Raw genomic sequence first — 21,744 nt, 5'->3', positions numbered from 1 at the left:
TTATTGTGCAGTGCACACGCTGTTCACACCCTGCATATGTGTGCATTTACTAGTGTATATCTGCCACACAAACTTCAACGTCGCTTTGTTGTATTTGCATCTTCTCCGTGTTATTGCTTAAAACATATACTTCGCATTCTATCATCTATATCACAATCACAAAACTAATCAATCAATCAAACAAACAAACAGGAGTCACGGAGTCCTTACATTAGTCACAACTACAACAAAACATGCGGAGCAAACTAATGTCCCCCACCCACCCACCCAACTATCGATATCATTACAACTCATAAAGAAGCTTTTATAACCTCCGCCCTTGCAAAACATTGTCCCGAACCCTCGTCACTTTCACACTCTCATCTTCGTCACTACAACTACTAGCGGTAATCCCATACCGTACTCGTTTTAAATAATCTAATTTCTCGGAACAATTTGCGCAGCCCGTCGGATTCGCATGGTCGCACGCTCCATGAAATATGTCCTTGGTATTCAAATCAGAAATTAACACCCGACGAATCGAAGGCGAGAACGAGCATAAAAGGTCGGATATTGTTTCACTTGTCTCCGGCACGGAACAAAACGACGATGTCAGAACGGACTTGACCCGGGATAATGTGCGCGACGCGAATATTGATGATGTGACGCGATCTTGGGATTCGAGATCTTGCACCGGCGCGTCGACAGGGATGATGTATGGAGTTCGGTACTCGGCGGGAATAACAACATGAGAATATTCGGTCACAGGTGCAGTAATATCAGTCTTCCTCTCGATCTCAGCAGCAGCAGCAACAGAACTAGACGCAGACACATTTGAACAGCACCCGTCGTCGTCGTCGGGAACGGGCAAACACCACTCCTCATCATTCACAAACAGAATCTCAGCAAACAGCTCCTTCTCACCACCAACAATCGTATCATCAGACGGTTCAATAGGAGTCGTCGCAGTCGTAGATACCGGTGACGTTGTGCCAGACCCCATTATTGGCGTTGTCGAAGTATCAGTCGAATGCTCACTTGCTATCGAATCATTTTGGGATTCACGTCCTGCGGTATTTAAAAGGATGTCCGTGAACGAGACGTCGGAGGCGAAGAAATCGTCACAGATGTCGGCATGCGTGTCCTCCGTCTCCGAAGAGACAGTAGTAATAGCCGTTGTGGACTCGTGCGCTGAGAGCGGTTCGTACGGCTGGGATAATATATCCCCAAACGAAATGTCGGTATCAATCCAGTCCATACCACCATCGTTGTCATTCTCAATACATTCCACGCATGCGTATGTGACGAGAGGCAGCTCGTCAAGAGCGGATGTAGTATGTTCCGAAGCCACAACATGCTCCTCGTCATTCTCGAACGACTTCTGACTGAAGTCATGCATTGTAACGTCAATTGACTCACCAGCACAGACCGGCAATTCCATATCTCTATCTATGGTGTCTTTGGCCACTAGAGATACTTGCTCATTCGTCGATCCCGCGTCCGGCCGCGGGAATGTGTCGACGAGGGCCCGGATAGTTTCGTGCCCTGCCGGATTTTCAATCTGGCTGGACATGTCTGCTTCGGCATCAGACGCACCATTATCCATGGTGTCTTTAGCCAGTAGACAGACTTGCTCACTCGTCAATCCCGCGTCCGGCCGGGGGGAAGTGTCGACGAGAGCCCGGATGGTTTGGTGCCCTGCCGGATTTTCAATCGGGCTGGACATATCTGCCTCGGCATCAGACACAGCATTATCGATGGTGTCTTTGGCCAGTAGGCAGACTTGTTCATTCGTCGATCCCGCGTCCGGCCGCGGGGATGTGTCGGCGAGAGCCCGGATAGTTTCGTGCCCTGCCGGATTTTCAATCGGGCTGGACATGTCTGCCTCCGCGACAATCCGGCAGGACATGTCTGCCTCAGCATCAGACATAGCATTATCGATGGTGTCTTTGGCCAGTAGGCAGACTTGTTCATTCGTCGATCCCGCGTCCGGCCGCGGGGATGTGTCGGCGAGAACCCGGATAGTTTCGTGCCCTGCCGGATTTTCAATCGGGCTGGACATGTCTGCCTCAGCATCAGAAACACCGTCATTTTTCCTTTCAGGAGCACAATATTCCTCGAACGGAAAAGAGCCGGTCGTATCCGCGAGTGGTGCCGTGCTTGTTGTGGTAACATGGTAACCGCAGTTTGCATCGTCAACCGCGCGGAACTCGAATAGTGCCAACAAAGTCATATCGCCCACTTCATAAACTCCACCTGCATCCGCTATAGATGCTTTCATATTTTGATCAATAATATTCCCATGAATATCATTCAAGAACGTTGCAGGAATATCGTCGGCGACTACTATGCTTTTCTGTATTCCCTTCTCCTGTTCCGCTTCAAGTTCGGCTATGCACTCAGTCAAGTATCGAACGGAAATCATACTCCGATCGTCGTCATCAAACTCACTCGTCATGCTATTCAAATATCCTGCAGTCGCATAGTCATCGTCATTCTTAGCGCGTTCATCTGATTCCTTAGTTGCAGTAGGAATCGATGGGGTTTCAACTTCCCGCTCCAAATTATCATTGGAGTCGATATGTTCAGTATCAGAAATTCTCTTCTTCCCGTGGGTTAAGAGAGAAAAGAAGTTACGCCTTTTCTTCTGTGTTGTGCTGCCCACCTTTGTTGACCGTGAGACGTTGGTTGCAACCTTGACGTGCTTGCGAAACCAGCGCTTGGGTGTAAATTTAGCCGGCCATTTTTTCTTCTCGTTCTCGACCGGTGTCAAAACTTGAACTGGAAGAATTTGATTTTCATTGTCATTTTTGTGCTCATCCGTAGATGAAGTGTAAAGTGGTGCCTGAGCATCTGTCGTCATTCGCTGTATGGCTGTAGGTGCCTGAACGACGATCGTCGAGTCCGAAGTGCCACTCTAGAATGACCCTCTTTTAGCAAAACATGTCTCAGAAATTATTGGAGTTACTTACGACGTATTCACCAACTGTTGGCGCGAATACGCAGAGAGTGATCGTTTCGATAACGTGGCCCTGTACGCCAGTAATTAGCTTTCTCTTAAAACATGCCAAATGTATGGAAAGATACCACAGAGACCAGGAAATCGGTAAGTGAGGTTTTGGTGGTTTTGAACCGGGACATGATGGATGTGTTGCTGGAAGGCAGTTGAACGCTGGATCTAAACACTAGATGTGTGGAAAGAAATAGTAATAAAGGAAGTTGACAAGCTGAGGACTTATATCCATGGCTGGTTGCGATTCAAATTGGGCCGGTCGGATTTTAAACAAATTCAAAGTAAGCCAGAGCATCGCGGCCTATTGCGGCGCAGCATAATTGAATCAGCTTCAGATAACGATGGGTAATACTGTAGAACCTATGCTCAATAGCACGCATGATTTCTTCACTGGTTGATTAAAAGGTATTGTTACTCTCTTCGACGCGGCCATAAAGTAATGTCGAGACACTGTGTTTCTGCTTACCGATTATAGTTTCATTTGGCAGTGGCCGGTCGGATAAAATAAAATTAAACTATGGCCCGATCCCCAAGTAAAAGTCGTGTGTTTAACAATCCGATGCTAATGAACTGGCGCTAACTGTTATTACCAGTTCAGAACCCACATGCAGGAGAATAAGCCGGTCTGTCGACTGCAAAAAAAGCATCTGTAGAGGCAACTGAACGTCTGAACCCGATAGACCTTATCTAAGGCAAATTTGAAATTTTTACCAGTAAATTGCATTTTTGTCGTGCGGCTTGGCATCGTTGTTCTTACGTACAGATGCTTATCACTTCCTTTGAAAGCTTGCACCAACATTCCCACACTCTGAGAATAGCATTGCTAATGGCTTGCAGCTAAGAAAACCGTACTGTTCCATATATTCCTGCTGACGCTTGCTGCCAATTGCTGAAGTAACACAACCATCAGGATGGAGATCGCAGTTTTCTCAACTAAAGTGTGCACAATGAGATCTGTGATGGCAATTCTTGACTAATATCACACAGAAATACGACACCATATATCTCCGGCCGGCGCTCGAGGCCAACGGCCACCATCCTCAATTCCTCCAAACTCGTCTCGACAACGAAACAATTGTATTGGCTGAAGGATACACCGCGATCTGCATATTCGTCAACGACTCATTAACCGCCCGCGGCATCGAGCATCTGGCCAAGAAAGGTCTCAAGTACGTCCTCTTGCGATGTGCAGGGTACAACAATGTCGATCTCGATGCAGCAGACAAGTGCGGCGTCAAAGTCGCTCGTGTGCCGGCATATTCGCCATATTCCGTCGCTGAATTTGCCGTCGGCCTAATGCTCATGCTTAACCGTAACCTGCATAAGGCGTATACTCGAGTCCGCGCAGGCAATTTCTCACTCGAAGGCTTGACAGGATTCGATATGCGCAACCGGCGAATTGGCATCATTGGCACCGGCAAGATTGGTTTATTGACTGGCAAGATCTGCCGCGGATTCGACTCGGATGTCGTCTGCTATGATCCGTATCCCAATATCGACGGCGCAAAGCAATACGGCATGCGCTACGTTTCTCTCGACGAGCTGCTGGCGACATGTGATATCATCTCGCTGCATTGTCCATTATTGTCATCAACACACCACATGATCAACAGCGAGACACTGAGCAAGATGAAAGACGGCGTGATGATAATCAATACGTCTCGTGGAGGCCTTATCGACACCGTGGCGCTAATTAAAGCTCTCAAAAGCGGGAAAGTCGGACAAGTCGGCATGGACGTCTACGAGAACGAGAGTAGTATGTATTTTGAGGACTCGTCTGATTCCATCATGCTCGACGATGTCTTCTCGAGATTGCTGACATTTCATAATGTTTGTATTACTGGACACCAGGCGTTCCTTACGCGTGAGGCGCTGGAGAATATTGCGCAGGAGACGGCTAGTAATTTGGAGGACTTTCTTAAGGGGATTGAGCCGAACGGAATTGTCAAGAGATGATTATCGCGAGGTTATCGAGCTGTAATGAATAACGATGGCACATGTATCACTCATTGGATTGTTAATACATTACTTGTATTCTACATTGCTATTATAGATTTTAATCTCGCATTGTGTACTAGGGGTAACGAATAATGGGACTTTCCGCTTACTAATCGCGAATGCAATTGTTCGTATTCGTAATATATGGACTACTTCTAAGTCGTAAATCAAAGTTCCTAGGGATCCTCCTTATTATACATGCCCCTCAACAACATCAGCTTTCTCATAGTCTCGGCAGACAATGAGTGTCTACGCAACCCAAGCATATCCCTCCCTGCGCTAAACTTTCGACTGCTACCTCAGAAGCCAGAATAGCCAAACGGTCCCTAGCTGCCGCCGCCATGTGAGAGAACTCAGCTTGATGGGAGTCTCCACCAATCAAAAATCCAACTATGCAATAGCCGCGCAGCTGCCTAGACGATCCGGTATCATATATATTCATTTTGATGTTATAATTTTATGTCGGCTGTGTCCTCAGTCGTCGAGCCAATAGTTGCGTGGGGTTCTGGATTGAGATAAGGGCTAAATCCCAAATGAACGTGATGGCTGCCCATCAAAGCAGATGGCGGCGGACGCACCCCTGATTCGCAAGATTGTGCCTTGCTACCAATCTCTTTCACAACTGCTCCTATACCCTGCCAGAGTTTCGCGGTCTAGCACTGCGCTTTCAGTTCAATTGCATAGGAGAATTAGACTTGTAATTTTGACATTTTATTCTTGTGGTTGTATTACTGTACTAAATTTATGCAATTGCGTTGCGGAGAATATGGGCTGGAGTGAGTAACCGGGGAATAAAGCAACGCCTATAACAAGCTGTCTTCGGTATTGACAACCGATGCATAGATTGCGACTAGTGTTAATCTTGTCTATTAGCAAATGATGCGGATATCGTCTTTTCCGGTAGTGGTATGACAGTTCAAGTGTGGGTTAGAGATTCAAATACGTGGCTAACACTTTTGACAGACGACCGGGGCATCGTTTTTACTGTGCCTTATTATAATACTTAGCAGTCCATCAAGTGGATTCGGTGGACTGTGGTTATATTCAGTACGTGACTACTCTACACTACCCTAAATGATTAGCTAATATGCGCAGATATCGACCGACTCACTCGGCTCCGCTCTGCCCCGACTAACACCACAATCCCCGGCCAGGGTCGGCCTACCAGACTCCTACGCAGTCGGAATATGGACCTACTGCTCCGTCACACCAGACCACATTCAATGTCCGCGCAGGCCATATCTGCCACCGCTCTTCTTTTTCGACCTCCCACTCGCCCTCCTCCGCGACCTTTTCGCCTCGTCAACAAAAAACGCAGACATCCAAAACAACATTTTCTTGCCGCCGGGGATCTACCCTGTAGAAACCCCACGAACCTGGATCGCTCTCACAATCCCGCAGTTGCTGTCGTATGCTACATCGCTCGCATACCTCATCGCGTTCGTTGCCTGCGCAGTCGCATTCACGATACTGCTTCGACAAGACTCCAGGAGCAAAACGCGCATGTTACGCCGCGCATCTTCTATCTGCGCTGCATCACTTCTTCTAGGCGCAGCCGTTGCAACTGCACTAGTGTGCACACTCATTCTCAAATTGAACCAGGAAATAACGTTAGGATACCATGTGGCGCAGGGCAATCCGCGGGCTGTGCTGGCCCTCTGGGTCGCCGCCATGTGTGGAATATTATCCAACAGAGCTGTTCTCTCAAACACTCGCGCACGTTACTCTGTCCGTCAACCGGGAAAATGGGTGTTCGAGCAATCAACCGGGCCAGCAAAACTGCGGACGTCCACATCGAGTTCATCGGGATGGTTGTTTAGTGCGTTTACGGTGACCGCCCGGTCGACGAGTAATTCGTCGCCTGGCACGCCAGAGTCGGTTGAGAGTAGCCGGAGTTTACTGTTTATGGATGTAAACGGTGGGCATCAAATGCATGGGGAGTTGGTGTAAATTATGTTGTAACTGTTAAATGATAATATGATATTTGCTGACCGGTTGCTTGTAATAATTGTGTTGTGGGAACTGGTAACACCCAATCATGACAATGTTCGTGTATATATTCAACAAGGCAAATCCATACAAAAGAAAATCGTATACAAAAGTAAGCAGACAAACATCAGTACACCGGCCAAACATTACTAAATACCGTACAATACCATACCATAAAAGACATTTACAACCCGTAGCGCAAGTATAGAAATCTCGAAATGTGCAAACAAAAACTCCAAACGTACATAACTAAGCTAAACTAAACATATTCAATCGATTCATTATCTAGATGACAGCCCCATGAATACCGAGATTGACATTCATGCCATAAGCCCGTTCTTGACTCTGCCGATATTCGGCTTCCTGTCGTTGACGTTCTGCCTCTTGTCGCTCCACGTCTACCAGCTCATTGGGAGATGTTTCCATCTCGACTTGTCCCGGCTGTGCCGGTACGACTGTTTGCTCCTCCTCCGGGGAAGCTCTTTCCCCATGCCGACGTGACCTGGGCAGTCGAGCGCGGACGAATCGTGACGCCCACGTATTTCGCATATTTTCGTTTCGTTCGGCCATATTTGGAGACGTTGCCGGCGGTGGTAGCTCGTCAGTTTCATTGTGACGCACGACAGGGAATCCGGTCAGCCCATGAGCCCGGAAGAATGACGCGTACTGGTCAGATAACACTCCATGAGAACGGCCTTCAGGACGGTGATGTTGCGCCGGCTGGGGAACTTGGATTTGCTTCGGGACGTAGTAATCTGCCTTACACAGCGGACAGCACGCGCGACGAGTAGTAAGCCATGGGTCAATACAAGCTGCGTGAAACGCGTGACCGCACGTGAGACCGCGAACGTCATCGTCGTCTTCGAGCTGCTCTAGACAGATTGCACAGACGTCGCCTGATGTGTCGGCGAGGTCGGGATGTAGATTCGGGTGCGTGCGAACGGCGTCCTCGTCCTCCTCTTCTTCGCCTTGCGGTTTCAAAGTTTCGGCCGTCGTGGCAGAATTTGTCCTCTGGAGATCAGAAGTACCAGCGGTCGTGGCCGAATTCATCCTCCGTAAATCAGAAACACCTGCCGAATTCGCAGAATCCGTTCTCCGCAGATCAGACATTCCAGGTGAAGGAGTCTCAGGGTGCGGAACACTCTTTTGTTCGGCAGTTGTTGTCTGGTCATTATGACCAGCACCCTCTGAACTCGACGCCGCAAGATCAACAGCTTCCAAATGATCACCGGCCTCTTTCAACGCAGCACCGATCTCCAAATCAATCTCTCTCACACTAGGCGCACGACTAGGTATCTGCGCCGCAACGCCTCCTTCGGTGGATAAACCAGCACTTTCCCGCTCGCACCGCCAAAGCTTGTACTTCTTGACCGGGAACCGCTCGTCCATCTCCGCATCAGTCATCAGCTTCTTCTCACGACGCCGACGAATAGGCGGTCGTAAAAGTCCCATGTCGTATCCGGTTTCGTCGTAGCCATCATATGGAATTTCGCCGTTGGCCGCTAGTGCTTGTGCCCGGAGACGACGATTCCGTCGGAAACAGTACTTGACACCGACAATGATCCTGACCTCAGTTAGTTCTGAAACACAGGTTCCAGAGACTAGGAATTCATATATGCTTACCATAAATTCGTGAAAACAATGCCGAATCCTAAAGCAACGAAGAATAACAGCGGTGAAGTAGCGGGAGATATCGTCGATCCACCATTTGAAGAGCTGCTCGAACTCGCAGGCGGCGACACTACCGGAGAAGATGTCGGGGTTACCGTCAATGACGGTGCAGTTGATGTTGCGGACATCTTTCACGCTGGGGAGACTATATGATAAGGTGATCGGGTCGGAAGGTATTTATGCGCGGCAGATACGATTATACGACTTGATCTCTGAGCAGCGAGCTGACAAACGGAGGATAAATATGGAACGCAATTACTATAGATGCCGTGTCGTTCGTATTCGTGATGACTGCGAACCATCTGATGGTGTTCATGTGTTAATATGTCAGAAAACTCAAGAGCAAACAGCGCAAGGGTACAATTAGCTTGAAGCTCCGGCTTATTGATAGGCGTGTGATTGCTGTGACATAAGCGTAGACAAAGTTAACTAGCGCAGTGACCGCTCAAACGTAAGTTTCGCGAAGAATATCTACGAGTTTCACTGAGATAGCACGTGCCAATATGACAGCGCAACACAAAAGTGCTGGGAGATATCTCCGATCGGCAGATAAATACCTAAAATAGTCAGCAGATAGTTACCCCACGACACAGCCTCCATGTTACCCGGCTTAATAGTTTTACTTTACACTGTAAATCGCGGTATATATGTTATTTGTTCACCAAAAACCCTATTCTATTTCGCGCATCTAAAAAAAACCAGAGAATATTGCATCGCCTATTGTGCAATGTATCGCATTGTTGTTATTTACGCACATCAGGGCTAGTTGGCTATTCCAGGTTAATAATTTATTATCGCTGTCTGTTCGTCCAACACAAGAAAGTCTAGTTCGAACCAGCTTTCGAAAAGGTCGAGGGATTTCTGTTTATAAAGCTCAAATCATTGTCAGTAGCACTATAGATTATCATCATATCAGCAACGAATTTTATTCATTGTTGGGGGGGCGTTCAATCAATATTCTAAAATGTCTGGGCAAACCACATTCTCCGCCGCACCGGCAATCACCAATCGACAGTATTCGTCGCAAGAAGGCACTCCTGGTCCAATCTCCTACGATTTCTCAAATCCGATTGTCTTTTTTGATGTGAGCTGATCCTGCGTTGGCAATTTCAGTTTTAATGCTAAGCTTCGGTGATAATTCTCTAGGTCAATCTAGGTTGTAAGAATTGGTAGTTGATATAATCTGAGAGTACTTGTAATCTGACACACCATCAGCACAGCCTATGGGCCGGATTAAAGTACAGTTATTTAAAGACAAACTCCCTCGGACAGCGGAAAATTTTCGACAATTTTGCACGGGTGAGTACAAGGTCAACGGTATCTCACAAGGCTACAAAGGTTGCAAGTTTCATCGAATTGTATGTTGCCTCAACACTGCTTGTGGTAGAAATTGCTATTGACGTGCAGTGAGTAGATAAAAGATTTCATGATTCAGGGAGGCGATTTCCTGCGGCACAACGGTACCGGATCCGCGTCAATATATGGAACCACTACATTTGCAGATGAAAGTTTCGAGTTCCCTCGTAAGCCCATTCCCCATTTTTTGTGGTGGACCTCGATATTAACTAGTTTAGATGAGGCCTTTTCAGTTTCAATGGCAAACTCGGGTCCCAACACAAATGGATGCCAATTCTTCATTTGCTGTACATCGCTGCCACATCTTGACAGAAAACATGTCGTCTTTGGAAGAGTAGTCGAAGGATTCGACGTCGTCAGAAAAATTGAATATGTGCCGACAGATGATAATGACAAGCCGTATCCTTTTGATGTTACCATCGTTGAGTGCGGTGAGATGTAGAACAGTCAAAGTTTAGAGGCTGACCAATACATTATTGTTAAGCCGTCGCATAATTCGGATTATCTCTGCAAAGCTGCTAAACTCACGTTCAATTTTATCAATCAAATTCCGAAGGCTATTAGTCCTCTATTAGTCCTCTTCGGGTTAGGGTCGAATATTTACCACCACTATTTATACTTAAAACGACTTAAACTTGGAATATGGACCTTTTTAAGCTAGTCGGTTTATTCTGAAGATAATTATACAAACTTCCGGCTATATTTTCAACTGGTGCAAAACACAGCATTTCAAATACCCGTAAGCTTAGAACAGCATTGTTTTTCCTAATATCCTTGCATTTAATGCTTGGCCCATGCAATAAATATGCGACGCCCTTAATTTGATACTTGAGTTTCAGGATTCCAGTTGTAATTTTACATGCATGCGGCTATGTTATCTTGACGCCCAAAGACGAGAGCGCGTTGTTTGCCATAAAATGTTAGCGTACTCGAATTTAAGCTGCGGCTCACAAGCGTTTCCTTCAAAGGGCAGGTTTCCGATCGACATAAAATATCCTGATCCAAAACAAGCAATCATTCTTCACAAAATACACAACTGATCCACAAGTGTTTTAGCAAAAGAGCGCGGAGAATTCTGGTTTGAACGGCGGGATCTACGCTTCGATTTTGTGCTTTCGCGAGTTAATAATAGTTCAGAATCGGCCATCACAAACTCATCATGACAAATCCAGAACTTCGTCCACCAGCTGGTACACCAATCGCGGCAGTAATGCCAGAATCCAGTGAAGAATCCGCGACAGTGGTAAACACGCAAATTCCTCATACTGTACGCCCATCCTCTCCAGCCTCATCCGACGGTGACTCAGACAGGGAGGTGATCGAGCCAGACGAGGATCTCCTGAACGGCCTCCCACACGAGGTGGAAGACATCGATCTCGTACAACTCCGAATCCAGTCTATATCGGCACTAAATCTCTCTCGATTCACAAAACTTCAAAATTTATGTTTACGCGAGAACTTGGTTCGAGAGATTGACGGACTGGATGCGGTTGGGCCACATCTCCATGAGCTCGACTTATACGATAATCGGATTTCGGTTATTGAGAATTTAGGACCGGAGGAAGGCGATGGCGTGTGGGTAAATCTAGAGAACCTGGACCTGAGTTTTAATAAAATTAAACGAATTAGGCATGTTTCGCATCTCAAAAATTTGCGCAACTTGTACTTCGTTCAGAACAAGATAACGAAAATCGAGAATCTTGATGGGCTAAAATATTTGACCAATCTTGAGCTTGGTGGGAATCGATTACGTGAACTGGAAAATTTGGATAGCTTGACTAGACTGACACAGTTATGGGTCGGTAAGAATAAGATCACGCGATTACAAAATCTAGGTGCATTGAAGAATTTGAAGATTCTGTCCATACAAGCAAATAGGATCGTCAAACTAGAAAATTTGGATGAACTTGAAGCACTCGAGGAGTTGTATATTTCACATAATGGAATAGAAAAGATTGAAGGACTGGAAAAAAACAAAAATTTGAAGATATTGGATATCACGAGCAACAGGGTCACACATTTAGAGAATTTGAAACATCTTCATAATTTGGAGGAAATATGGGCTTCGAATAATAGGTTGGAATCCTTTGACGAGATAGAGGAACAGCTAAAGGGGATTTCGACCCTTGAAACGGTTTACTTTGAGGGAAATCCATTGCAAGTCAAAGACCCTATGTCTTATAGAAACAAAGTGCGATTACATTTAGGGACTGGTCTGAGGCAGATAGATGCTACTTATATAACGGAATCCCAGGCAGGAATCCGGTGAGTTAAGGACTATGTATTTCGGTTTACTGGGAGGATACGACTACAATAAATGTTGCATGCTCTAGATATACGGTTACTCTCTAACATATTCTCCTACCCCATCTTCTTTCCTTCTCCAAGCATATTCCTTTTCTACTTTCGCGACCCGCACCTCATACCGCTCATAAAAGGCCTCTCGTCCCCTCTTTTGCGCATGGCGATGCGTCGCAATCTTGCGAAAATTTTTAACATCGTCCTCTGTCCGCCAATAGCTGATTGTGGCACCCTGTCCGCCAGCGTCTCGCACAGATTCCACACCTAAAAATCCGGGTTGTCCTTGCGCAAGCTCATATGTCTCATTGGAAGTCTCGTCATACTCTTTGGTATGTTCTGCAAGTAGCGATGTGAATATCACCGCGTAGTAAGGCGGCGCAAATAATGGCGACGAGGCCATTTCGCAATGAACTAGCTGTAACTGGACGAACAGAGTAGATCTAAAAAATTCTCAGCTACGTAGCACAGACTGGAGAAATCAATACAAAGCGCTCAAGAAAACTACTTGCTGAATAGTAAGGGCTATCCAGCGGGTAGTAATAGTCATTGACTGGCTTCCAAAGCCCGATGCGACTCTGTGCCCAGCCCATTACCAAGCCGATATGCACTCACAACTTCGCAAAATTCTACCTATTTTACAAACTATCATGATGGCAGAATATGAGAATATCAAGAGCAAGTGCAAACAAGTAATAAACAACTATGTGACGCCCACCAGCTATTGGGTGGCATGACGTGTATTTTGAGTATGGACGGAAAAGTCACACATGCCATTCACTCAGGTTGGCGAAATTTCAACAGGCGCTCCTTAAATTAACAATTTCTCCAGGTTGAACAATGAAATATTACAAGATTTGGTATTCAAAGTCAAAGTCGGGAATAGCCTACGGATCGGGGATCATTTTGACGTTGAGAGATTCGGACCGCCTTTATATTGTGCGTCTTCATAAGCAACAGATCACAGCGTGATGAAGTCGAGTAGAATGTGCAGGGTTACGTCTTGTCACACAACAGAATTGAGCTGCCGATGGTGAGGTCGTTGTTGATGTGCTTGACATCACAGAGACCGATGTTCTGGCTAGTCATAACTCGGACGAGCTCGACTCTGTCGCAGTGAACTGGCTCAGTTCGGCCAAAATCCAGTAGCGCTGGGTTGAAAATGCAAGGAACACGAAGCCACTTAAAATACCTCGGCCAGCTAGAGACATACAAGGGTGAAACTGCGTTAAACGCATTTAAAAACCCATGGTCATGATCCTCCACTCTAATTAGACACTGCGCTATCTCTCAACGGTTCGCCACACCTAACCCCATGTCGTCTGAAATGTTTTGACGTTTAAAGCCTTAGCCGCCAAATTTCCTTAACGTTCTATCACATTGCAGAATTGTACAGCTTATTTAAGTTAAATTTCGTTTAGTACCGTCGTGAATTAGATCAGCGCTTACCAATTAGTGTATACTGATCCCACCACAATATTTGGAGACCATAATAGCAGTCTTGAATAATGCTAAATTTATCCATAAAATTTTTTTAAGTAATATAGGCATATCAAATGGATCCCCGATGTACAGCGAATCCAGACGCGGTGAAACAGAGGTCCACCGCCTTGGCATCGTCAGCTTCCACGAAATCACGACCGACTTTCGGCAGCGACGTTTTAAGAGACAGAGCATATAATGCAGCTAATCCGCGAAATAATCTAACAAATTCCGATATAGCTTATCGTGTGAAGCAGAATCTCGATCTTCATCATCTATGGACGGATTTGTCGATTCATCGAGTCAATGTTGTCTCCCCGGAATCTTTTCCATTGCTGGATGATGGCCAAATTGTATTAGTGCTCGGACGACCACCGGATAAACTATATTCAACCGACTCATACGACGAAGACGGTTCTCCTAGAGATGAATGGGTCCTACCAGTACGGACGGAAGCTAAATGGAGCTCAAATCGATGGGTTAGCGTGTTTGAAAGTATTGCTGCCTATCAAGGACTAGCGGCGGACAGAATATTAATGGCAATGTATACTGAAGACTCTACAGTTGTATATTACTTCGTCCACTGGGGTTTAATAAGGCCACGGAAAAATTAACTGCGATATCGATTTTGCGTTACGAAATGGTAGTTCCGGAGTGTGGGACCTTGTGACTTTCGCTTGGTTTAATGTATACTAGGGTTGTTTGGATCTCGCAGATAATGCTCTATGGATATGAAAAAGTGTAGTATACAATAACCCGTTTCGGCCCTTCGTGTCTGTAAATCGTCGCAAATGCCAATGCCGATCGACCCCGCACAAATATCTACCAAACATAGAAGGCGGAATCATTTTTTTCTCCATATTAACGTTCGCTCGGCATCATGAGTATGCCTGCATCCTAAATACAAGTTTGACCTGCGCATCCTGCAAAGTTGGCTGGAATAGCCTCCCAAAGTCCAACTGGGGCCGCTCAAAGTATCCCTCTTCCACTAAAAACATATGTTATTATGCAATGCCGGTCACACTGGAGAACTTGAACTCACTTTCTTCTGCATCTTGAGACGAGAGACCTTGCAGTAACGAGCACAATTCGTATAGAACTTCAGCCTTCTTCTCGTGAATGATGCGATTTCTTAGAACGTCATGTAATGCCTCGCACAATCCGTCCAATAAGTCGCTAGAAAACTTCATTAGCAGCCTTCGGTCAACGGTAAATTAATGGGTACATACTACAGCACTTCCTCTCCATTGGTAAATATCGCGTAAAAGAGGTCATACTCATCGATGCAGACAGTACGCATATATGCAAGGCCTTGCCGAGTCTGTCGCAATCAATTAGACAAAAAGCAAGTGACCTTCATGACAGCAAACGCACCAATTGCAGTAAATCCGCGATAGAATTTCTCATATCATTAACACGCTTAGCCACGATTGGAATAATAAGCTTCTTTCTGGCATTTATATAAGCTTTATAACAATCTCCAAGCAAACTAGCATATTCCTCATGGCCGTCGCATCGATTCTGAATCTCACTAGTCAGGCTTTGTAATAATGGCGCATCGACTCTGAATTTAGTATAGAACAACGCGGACTGTGTGGCATCATTGAGGGCATTAGCAGCAATTCGCGCCTGCACGTCATTAGTGACTTCCCGGATGCTGTTGACAAAGTAAACACGTATTAATGTGAGTGCTCTAGTCATGCATTGACGGAAACGCATCTGATATAAATCCACAGAGTTAAAGTTTGGCTAATATGTGTTAGATACGCTCCATTCTAGAATCAGTCGTTCAACATACATGAGTCTCTACGTAATCTATGCATTGATCTAGAGACTCTAGCATACGTCTAAATCCCTCCTCTTTCACAAAATCCGTACCAGGAGCATTCAGTCGCCGTGTTATCTCCTCTAGCATATTAAATGGCTTCAGATGCTCCTCAAGGTCATTTGCTAGAGTCTCCAGACGCAGCTGTTCGGTAGAGAGTGCATCGCATGCATCTTGGAAGGTCGATGTCTGCTTCTTAACGGAGTCAAAGCCCCATGCAAGAACATCAAACATCCCGAGTGTCTTGTTGGCTTGATCAATCAATATTTCACAGGATTCCAGGTGAGATTGCGCAGTGTTGCGGAATTGCCTTCAAATGCAGATATTGTCAGTCTTTAATACTAATTAATACCTGCCCCCATGTTTGTTGACTTACACAAATACACTATCGTTCGCTTCTTGCAATCCTTTCTCCAATGACTCATAAAGTTCCATAAATCCAAGTTCATTGTCAGTTGGATTCAGAAGTATCCGCTCCTCTTTCAAAGTAAATGGATATGTTATTGACTGGTGTCTGGTACTGTCCTTCAAAGTATCACTTGACCGATTACTTCTCAACATTTTCAATCCCGACATTGAATTACTACGCCGTGTCGGCAAGGAATATTCTGGAATTTCATGGACTTGTTTTCGGCCATTTGTAACTTCTTCTGCAACGTTCCGTAGAGTATGATTACCGACTACACCATGTCGTGATTCCGGACTCTAGAATGAGACGTTGTCGTCAGTAATCTCTTCTCCAGTAAAACGTCCCCAATTCACATACTTGCTGCACATGCTCCAGTGCCACGTCTTGTAATATAGATTTCCGCCGCCGTCTATGCTTCTGTTGCGGCTGTGGAGCGTACTGCGAAGGACTGACATGATATGCCCAATCGTCATACATTGTGCACTTCTCTAAGGTCAATTCCAAGGCAACCTATAACGCAATAAATTAAGTCCAAGTATAGCCTGTTTTAGTAATGATAGATGCAATTGTCCCGCCAGCTATATCGAATATGCATTGGAGATTGATCTGTAGTGGTGGACGTCGAGGTGCAGCGGATGCGGCTTCAACCAGCGGCTCGTATTGGCGATGCTCCTATTCACTCCCGTCTGGACGGTATCATCTTGACGACGTTGGCCACGCGCATTTAGATCATTGTAGAAAGACTGTTCAATTCAGGCGATTTGTGTATTATGCAGAATATTATCTGCCAGCGAGAATATTTCGAAGAATAGCCCCGCAGGGGTTGAACCGCGATATCTCTTTCACGGCCCTGCTTTTGAAGTTGTAATGGCAATCTTACAGAACGTTCGCCGCCAATTGTTCGGCAAGAAGGGCACGCGAGAGTCCTTCGTATCGCTTCTTCCTGGGCTCTCATTTATTCTTGTATTGGCAGGTCTGGCATGGTTGTTTGTACTGCCAATGAAGGATCAGTCGCGACGAACATATATATCGGAGAATGCGCTACTACCCGGCCAGGCACATACTTATTTCTCTGGATCAGAAGAACATATTGTGAGAGCGTTCAAGGAAGAAGTACGTTTGCTTAAAGAGGCACCGGACGAAAAGTGAGCGAATCCGTTTTGTGCGTGTTCTGGATCCGTCGTTGACAATATCTGTAGGCGCGCCAATACAGTACGACAGTGGCTCAGCGACATCGGGTATAAGAGCGCAACACACAACTGGACTATATCGCACTATGACGACATTAAAGCGGGCGTGAATGTTTATGGAGTACTACATGCACCAAGAGGAGATACAACTGAATCTATGATCCTCTGCGCTCCATGGCTGAATAGGGACGGGGAGCTGAATGAAAGCGGTGTCGCGATTGCTATGGCTTTGGCGCGATACTTCACAAGATGGTCGATATGGTCAAAAGATATTATCGTGCTGATCCCGTCTGACACAAGTTTTGGATTGAGTAAATGGGTTGAAGACTATCACTACACATCGATGCCTGTTTCGAGTGGGTCAATTCAAGGAGGAATAGTTCTTGACTTCCCTGGAGAAGGAGGAAGATTTGAAAACTTAGAAATATTTTACTCTGGATTGAATGGGCAACTTCCGAATCTGGATTTGATCAATACCGTGGTGGTGATCTGCGGGCATATGGGGATCAAGGTTATCGTCCATGATATAGATGCATCCGACGATGGGTACGAAAATCGGGCGATAACACTCGTTACTGGTATTGCGCATCAAGCTTTGTCAGGACTATATCGACCGGGAGCCGGCAACGAGGCTTTCAGTGGATGGCGCATTGATTCAGTGACTCTCGCTGCGAAAACCTCGAGCAATGGATACGGACCATATGATCAGATGCTCTATGGGCGTCTAGTCGAGGCATCTATGCGCTCTATCAACAATCTTTTGGAGCATTTTCATCAGTCCTTTTTCTTCTATTTGTTGCTCTCGCCCAATCGGTTCGTCAGTATAGCGACATATTTGCCGACAGCAATGCTTATTGGCGCAAGCTTTACAATTAAAGGAATATATTATTGGATGAGTTCTAGCAGCACAAAGACAAGCAAAATGTTCGATGAGGCAATTAGCGCCTTTTGGTTATTTATCACAATAGTGTCGTGCTCCATTGGATTGTTCTCGTTGTCGGCTTGGATTCCGTCATCTGTAAGTCCACTTCGATAACTTTGGTACCAATTCGAAGTAACACATTATCTATTTAGATGCTTGCAAGCGAAGTGTTCATAGTTTCCGCCGTCACACCTATTTTACCGATTACTTTTCGGTTATTAATTTCAGCAAAGCCTGCGTCGTATATCAACAAATTACAGTCATATGTATTAATATTTGTCGGATTGTTCCTTACTACATTAAGTACTCTCAATTTCTCTCTCTCTTTAATGCTCGGACTCATATTTGCACCACTGGCCCATTTTTTGACGCCCAGCCTAACTGCACCACCGAAGTCATCAATAGAGTGCCTAGAACGTTTATTTACCAAATTTATATCATGGATTGTGGTTGTAGCGACATGTCCATGGCTAGATATATATTTATATTATTTGATGGTAGTCAAAGGGACCGAGTTTCCTGGCCAATTGAGTCTACGGACACTTCGCATCTTCATAGCGAACACGTCTCAAAATGAATTTTGTGAGTTTTTGAGCGGAATAATGTGGAGCTGGAGAGCACTAGGCGTCTGGAGTTTTGTTCCAGTTTTATTCGTAGTTTGGTTACCGCTCTGGCTGGTGTCATGCGTTGTAGTGAGCGTTCGTTCACCGCAGATTTCGACCAATCTACGACAAAATGGGAAGGACCGCAATGATGGTTAGCGCGCTGTCAGACACAGGAGGATAAGTTCGCATAGCGAAATTTGTATGGCAAACGCAGAGATATGGTTTCTCTTAATGTGCATTTGTTAATACTTGTACTATGTAGCGACGTAATGAACGATTGTAGAAGGTTGTATAAATGTGCTGGGGAATACTTTCAAACGAAAACTTTACATAAAATACATGTACACCGGTATATGTGTGCAAATACCTGAAGTCATTAATCGAACTGTCTCACAACTGTCAATCGCGAAACAATTGTCGACCTTATACAGTAAAAAATGTGGCCCGTATCTCTAAACGTTAGTACGCTGCCATGTTTACTGCAAGGAGACGTAATTTGCAGGGAATAATTTCCGCTCGCCGCTATATACACCACTCCACCAATCCTCGTCGGGGAACTGAATATCCTCGATGATCGCACCTTCAGGGAAACTCAACTCGTTATCTTCCTGCGCTTCATACTCGAAAGAGGCGACGGCACTCGGACCCTTTGGCACCGCTATCGCTACATGAGCTGGGGCCGCTGAGGATGTAGTTGCCGCAGGTTCTAGATCTGGCTCATGAGCACTATCAACTTCACCGTCCTTAAGCTCAACATAATTCGAGGGAAATAATCCATGCTCGCCTACACCATTCGTACCCGCCCACCATCCGTCGTCGATCATTTCAACGTCATATATTGTTTCTCCTTCAATTAGATTAATTTCATTTTCTTCGTCTTTCTGATACTCGTACATCACAACTGCGCTCCTGCCTGATCCGACTGCAGGCTCAGGCTCCTCGTCATGATCAGGAACAACGTGCTCTCCTTCTGATTCTGGGTTGGAAGGAACCATCGTGAATGACAATGCATTTGGCTTAGAAGACATATTAAGCGCCGGTGGAAGCGGTGCGGGCGGTTCCTCGACCTCTGGTTCTTCCTCCGGTTCTTGCGCTTGCTCAGGCGCTTGCTCAGGCGCTTGCTCAGGCTCTTGCTCAGGCTCCCGCTCGGGCGATGGTACTTGCGTGGGGAATGGTCGTGGAGGAAGACCACCAGGGCTGGTAATAGTCGAATACGACGAGACGGGATTGGCCAGTCGAATAGGAGAACCAGAGCGAGCCCGGACCGATTTCTTCTTTTCTTCCTCGTTCTCTTCCATGTCATTGGCGATGGAAGCCTTCGCAAATCGATCTCTCATTGCCGACACGCCTGAAAGCGTGTGCACCTCGTTGCCGTCATTAGAAGCTGGCTTCGGAACAGAAAATGAGGATCCAAAAGTCAAAGCAGAAGAAGAAGAAGAAGAACTGGTAGTCGCCGAACCACCAGCGGCCTTGGCTTTACGCTCGGCCCATATCTGCGAAGGGGTCTTTCCCCCTTCGTTACCAAAATTTTTGCTGAAACCTCCCACGACTTTGGCCTGTGCTCCAAGTTGATCCTTTGGCAGGGGAGGAGCAGTGCCGAAAGACTTAGCACCGCCGAATCTACTGGCCAAAGCAGGCTTATCAACCTTGGGCTTGGGTAACTCTGAAAGACGCTCAGCCGGTCTGGATGCGAAGGCTCTTGCACGATCATTGAAGCTAAGCGACTTCTCCCCTCCAAATTCGGGCGCCTTCGTGGGAGCCGGTTTCATGTATTCTTCGTTCTGCTTGGCTTGGGCTCGGATAGCGGCAATGTCTACCTTGCCAATTGGCTGATAAGCACCCTTAACGATCTCCGGCTTCTCGGCCTCGAGATCCTCCTTCGATGCACTAGCCCGAATGGCAGCGATATCGACTTTTCCAACGGGCTGATAGGCACCCTTGACAGATTCGGCATACGCTCTCTGAGAAGCTGCGCTCTTACGGATCTCGTCCGCATCGACCTTCACGGGCTTGTAAGCCGATGGCACCTTGGTGATTTCCGAACCAAGCGTTGCAGGGGCATTAACCCAGTCGCTTTCATCAGCGTGAGAGGTTGAATGCGTTTCCGTGTACTTGGGACGAACTGGCGGAGGCTGTGAGAATCGGGCCGCAAGACTCGCGACGGAGTACTTCGAGCCGGAAGCATCCGCGACTTTTCTTAGTATCTCGTCCGACGCAACGTCATCTGCGGAGCGTGCGGTAATCTGCACGTGGTAGCCCTGCAAAGCATGATCATTAGTACTATCCATTATACCTGTCAATTGCCATACGCACGCGGAATAAACGAGCAACGGAGTTAAAATGTGAATTGAAGTAGCCTTTGGCACGTTCAGGGACACCCTCTCCGCACTAAATACCGACATCGAGTTAGCCACATTGATCCGGTTGACAGGTTTCAAATTTTAAAGATGTTTACCCATCCGATTAAGACGAATTTCGGCAATTGAGTGTTGAGGTCTGTTACTCTGGCGAAAGCGTATTGGATCCTGCCATCCGAGAATTCATCTTGGAATTCATCGAGATCGCCGGCTATAAACACAGACAATTAGCATCGATATTTCACATATACAGCATCCATGTTGCTCTATGCATATCATGACCTTTCACTTCAATATCCCAGTATTTAACAAGAAGTGGCTTACCGCCAGTGGCCTGGAGCTTAAGGGTATTGTTATTGATGCCAGCGCCATACGAAAACAGCGCCCATGAGACCTTGGGGTCGCCGTCAACAATTGAGTCATAGGCCGACTGGATCTCTCGGGCGTTAGAGGAGAGATCAATTGATGTCATATCTTCCGGACTTCTAAACTGACGAAGTTGTGAGAGATGGTGCTCAAGGGGTGAAGTGACGACTACTACCAACGCATGTCAGTGAGGCAAGCCGCGCGGTCATGCGTTCATAGCATCACTGTAAGGCGTGTTCCTTGCTGCCAATGTCGCGGAAGGGCAGGCCGCAGACGACAACAGT

At 46.3% G+C, this 21,744-nt stretch overlaps 11 protein-coding genes across 11 annotated transcripts; 6 read left to right on the top strand and 5 right to left on the bottom strand.

Annotated features, from left to right (window-relative positions):
- Positions 1–304: 304 nt before the first annotated feature.
- Positions 305–1,864, bottom strand: V1513DRAFT_444240 (uncharacterized protein; the record flags this gene model as incomplete). Its single annotated transcript, XM_066897928.1, has 1 exon — positions 305–1,864. A coding segment is annotated over one exon (1,560 nt), but the record flags the coding sequence as incomplete, so codon positions are not given.
- Positions 1,865–3,557: 1,693 nt separating this feature from the next.
- On the top strand, positions 3,558–5,103 carry V1513DRAFT_444233 (uncharacterized protein). Its single transcript, XM_066897927.1, has 2 exons — positions 3,558–3,930; positions 3,980–5,103. The coding sequence occupies exons 1-2, from the start codon at positions 3,904–3,906 to the stop codon at positions 4,946–4,948; spliced, it is 996 nt and encodes a 331-aa protein (XP_066753746.1). The 5' UTR covers positions 3,558–3,903; the 3' UTR covers positions 4,949–5,103.
- A 420-nt stretch (positions 5,104–5,523) lies between these two features.
- Positions 5,524–7,102, top strand: V1513DRAFT_444229 (uncharacterized protein). The gene is made up of 4 exons (XM_066897926.1): positions 5,524–5,812; positions 5,864–5,896; positions 5,954–6,037; positions 6,086–7,102. Exons 2-4 carry the CDS (start codon positions 5,867–5,869, stop codon positions 6,938–6,940), a joined length of 969 nt encoding a protein of 322 aa, XP_066753745.1. The 5' UTR covers positions 5,524–5,812; positions 5,864–5,866; the 3' UTR covers positions 6,941–7,102.
- Positions 6,952–8,992, bottom strand: V1513DRAFT_414370 (uncharacterized protein). Its single transcript, XM_066895789.1, has 2 exons — positions 8,603–8,992; positions 6,952–8,543 (listed from the first exon to the last, which is right to left on the bottom strand). The coding sequence occupies exons 1-2, from the start codon at positions 8,776–8,778 to the stop codon at positions 7,265–7,267; spliced, it is 1,455 nt and encodes a 484-aa protein (XP_066753744.1). The 5' UTR covers positions 8,779–8,992; the 3' UTR covers positions 6,952–7,264.
- A 333-nt stretch (positions 8,993–9,325) lies between these two features.
- Positions 9,326–10,697, top strand: V1513DRAFT_444226 (cyclophilin-like domain-containing protein). Its single transcript, XM_066897925.1, has 5 exons — positions 9,326–9,734; positions 9,797–9,809; positions 9,866–10,008; positions 10,065–10,173; positions 10,225–10,697. The coding sequence occupies exons 1-5, from the start codon at positions 9,615–9,617 to the stop codon at positions 10,446–10,448; spliced, it is 609 nt and encodes a 202-aa protein (XP_066753743.1). The 5' UTR covers positions 9,326–9,614; the 3' UTR covers positions 10,449–10,697.
- Positions 10,698–10,826: 129 nt separating this feature from the next.
- On the top strand, positions 10,827–12,375 carry V1513DRAFT_444222 (uncharacterized protein). The gene has a single exon (XM_066897924.1). It carries the CDS (start codon positions 11,166–11,168, stop codon positions 12,273–12,275), a length of 1,110 nt encoding a protein of 369 aa, XP_066753742.1. The 5' UTR covers positions 10,827–11,165; the 3' UTR covers positions 12,276–12,375.
- V1513DRAFT_56430 (uncharacterized protein) lies at positions 12,312–13,004 on the bottom strand. The gene has a single exon (XM_066900549.1). The coding sequence runs from the start codon at positions 12,705–12,707 to the stop codon at positions 12,348–12,350; it is 360 nt and encodes a 119-aa protein (XP_066753741.1). The 5' UTR covers positions 12,708–13,004; the 3' UTR covers positions 12,312–12,347.
- Positions 13,005–13,735: 731 nt separating this feature from the next.
- On the top strand, positions 13,736–14,612 carry V1513DRAFT_444220 (Sen15 protein-domain-containing protein). The gene has a single exon (XM_066897923.1). The coding sequence runs from the start codon at positions 13,861–13,863 to the stop codon at positions 14,398–14,400; it is 540 nt and encodes a 179-aa protein (XP_066753740.1). The 5' UTR covers positions 13,736–13,860; the 3' UTR covers positions 14,401–14,612.
- On the bottom strand, positions 14,596–16,699 carry V1513DRAFT_56360 (Sec34-like family-domain-containing protein). The gene is made up of 6 exons (XM_066900548.1): positions 16,378–16,699; positions 15,988–16,316; positions 15,585–15,921; positions 15,161–15,535; positions 15,016–15,107; positions 14,596–14,962 (listed from the first exon to the last, which is right to left on the bottom strand). The coding sequence occupies exons 1-6, from the start codon at positions 16,495–16,497 to the stop codon at positions 14,791–14,793; spliced, it is 1,425 nt and encodes a 474-aa protein (XP_066753739.1). The 5' UTR covers positions 16,498–16,699; the 3' UTR covers positions 14,596–14,790.
- V1513DRAFT_484718 (Gaa1-like protein) lies at positions 16,616–19,044 on the top strand. Its single transcript, XM_066900454.1, has 3 exons — positions 16,616–17,165; positions 17,220–18,228; positions 18,285–19,044. Exons 1-3 carry the CDS (start codon positions 16,888–16,890, stop codon positions 18,891–18,893), a joined length of 1,896 nt encoding a protein of 631 aa, XP_066753738.1. The 5' UTR covers positions 16,616–16,887; the 3' UTR covers positions 18,894–19,044.
- V1513DRAFT_399432 (uncharacterized protein) lies at positions 18,963–21,671 on the bottom strand. Its single transcript, XM_066895456.1, has 4 exons — positions 21,419–21,671; positions 21,193–21,305; positions 21,051–21,125; positions 18,963–20,995 (listed from the first exon to the last, which is right to left on the bottom strand). The coding sequence occupies exons 1-4, from the start codon at positions 21,564–21,566 to the stop codon at positions 19,214–19,216; spliced, it is 2,118 nt and encodes a 705-aa protein (XP_066753737.1). The 5' UTR covers positions 21,567–21,671; the 3' UTR covers positions 18,963–19,213.
- Positions 21,672–21,744: the final 73 nt, after the last annotated feature.

The sequence above is a fragment of the Lipomyces chichibuensis genome (genome assembly GCF_038497645.1).
Source record: "Lipomyces chichibuensis strain CBS 12929 unplaced genomic scaffold V1513scaffold_14, whole genome shotgun sequence".
Classification (NCBI taxonomy): domain Eukaryota; kingdom Fungi; phylum Ascomycota; class Lipomycetes; order Lipomycetales; family Lipomycetaceae; genus Lipomyces; species Lipomyces chichibuensis.
The sequence above is the reverse complement of the archived record's forward strand: the minus strand, read 5'-3'. Positions and strand labels throughout refer to the sequence as shown.

Coding starts and splice junctions, on each gene's coding strand:
- V1513DRAFT_444233 (XM_066897927.1), top strand. CDS start 3,904: ATGGAGATCGCAGTTTTCTCAACTAAA. Junction 3,931..3,979: donor TCGCAGTTTTCTCAACTAAA/GTGTGCACAATG, acceptor AATATCACACAG/AAATACGACACCATATATCT.
- V1513DRAFT_444229 (XM_066897926.1), top strand. CDS start 5,867: ATGATGCGGATATCGTCTTTTCCGGTAGTG. Junction 5,897..5,953: donor TATCGTCTTTTCCGGTAGTG/GTATGACAGTTC, acceptor CACTTTTGACAG/ACGACCGGGGCATCGTTTTT. Junction 6,038..6,085: donor GTGGACTGTGGTTATATTCA/GTACGTGACTAC, acceptor TAATATGCGCAG/ATATCGACCGACTCACTCGG.
- V1513DRAFT_414370 (XM_066895789.1), bottom strand. CDS start 8,778: ATGTCCGCAACATCAACTGCACCGTCATTGACGGTAACCCCGACATCT. Junction 8,544..8,602: donor ATTGTTTTCACGAATTTATG/GTAAGCATATAT, acceptor AACTGAGGTCAG/GATCATTGTCGGTGTCAAGT.
- V1513DRAFT_444226 (XM_066897925.1), top strand. CDS start 9,615: ATGTCTGGGCAAACCACATTCTCCGCCGCACCGGCAATCACCAATCGA. Junction 10,009..10,064: donor GTTGCAAGTTTCATCGAATT/GTATGTTGCCTC, acceptor TGCAGTGAGTAG/ATAAAAGATTTCATGATTCA. Junction 10,174..10,224: donor TGAAAGTTTCGAGTTCCCTC/GTAAGCCCATTC, acceptor TAACTAGTTTAG/ATGAGGCCTTTTCAGTTTCA.
- V1513DRAFT_444222 (XM_066897924.1), top strand. CDS start 11,166: ATGACAAATCCAGAACTTCGTCCACCAGCTGGTACACCAATCGCGGCA.
- V1513DRAFT_56430 (XM_066900549.1), bottom strand. CDS start 12,707: ATGGCCTCGTCGCCATTATTTGCGCCGCCTTACTACGCGGTGATATTC.
- V1513DRAFT_444220 (XM_066897923.1), top strand. CDS start 13,861: ATGGATCCCCGATGTACAGCGAATCCAGACGCGGTGAAACAGAGGTCC.
- V1513DRAFT_56360 (XM_066900548.1), bottom strand. CDS start 16,497: ATGTATGACGATTGGGCATATCATGTCAGTCCTTCGCAGTACGCTCCA. Junction 15,536..15,584: donor TAGATTACGTAGAGACTCAT/GTATGTTGAACG, acceptor AACACATATTAG/CCAAACTTTAACTCTGTGGA. Junction 15,108..15,160: donor TCGCGGATTTACTGCAATTG/GTGCGTTTGCTG, acceptor TGATTGCGACAG/ACTCGGCAAGGCCTTGCATA.
- V1513DRAFT_484718 (XM_066900454.1), top strand. CDS start 16,888: ATGGCAATCTTACAGAACGTTCGCCGCCAATTGTTCGGCAAGAAGGGC. Junction 17,166..17,219: donor AAAGAGGCACCGGACGAAAA/GTGAGCGAATCC, acceptor CAATATCTGTAG/GCGCGCCAATACAGTACGAC. Junction 18,229..18,284: donor CGGCTTGGATTCCGTCATCT/GTAAGTCCACTT, acceptor TTATCTATTTAG/ATGCTTGCAAGCGAAGTGTT.
- V1513DRAFT_399432 (XM_066895456.1), bottom strand. CDS start 21,566: ATGACATCAATTGATCTCTCCTCTAACGCCCGAGAGATCCAGTCGGCC. Junction 21,306..21,418: donor TAAGCTCCAGGCCACTGGCG/GTAAGCCACTTC, acceptor CTGTGTTTATAG/CCGGCGATCTCGATGAATTC. Junction 21,126..21,192: donor AATTCGTCTTAATCGGATGG/GTAAACATCTTT, acceptor GTCGGTATTTAG/TGCGGAGAGGGTGTCCCTGA.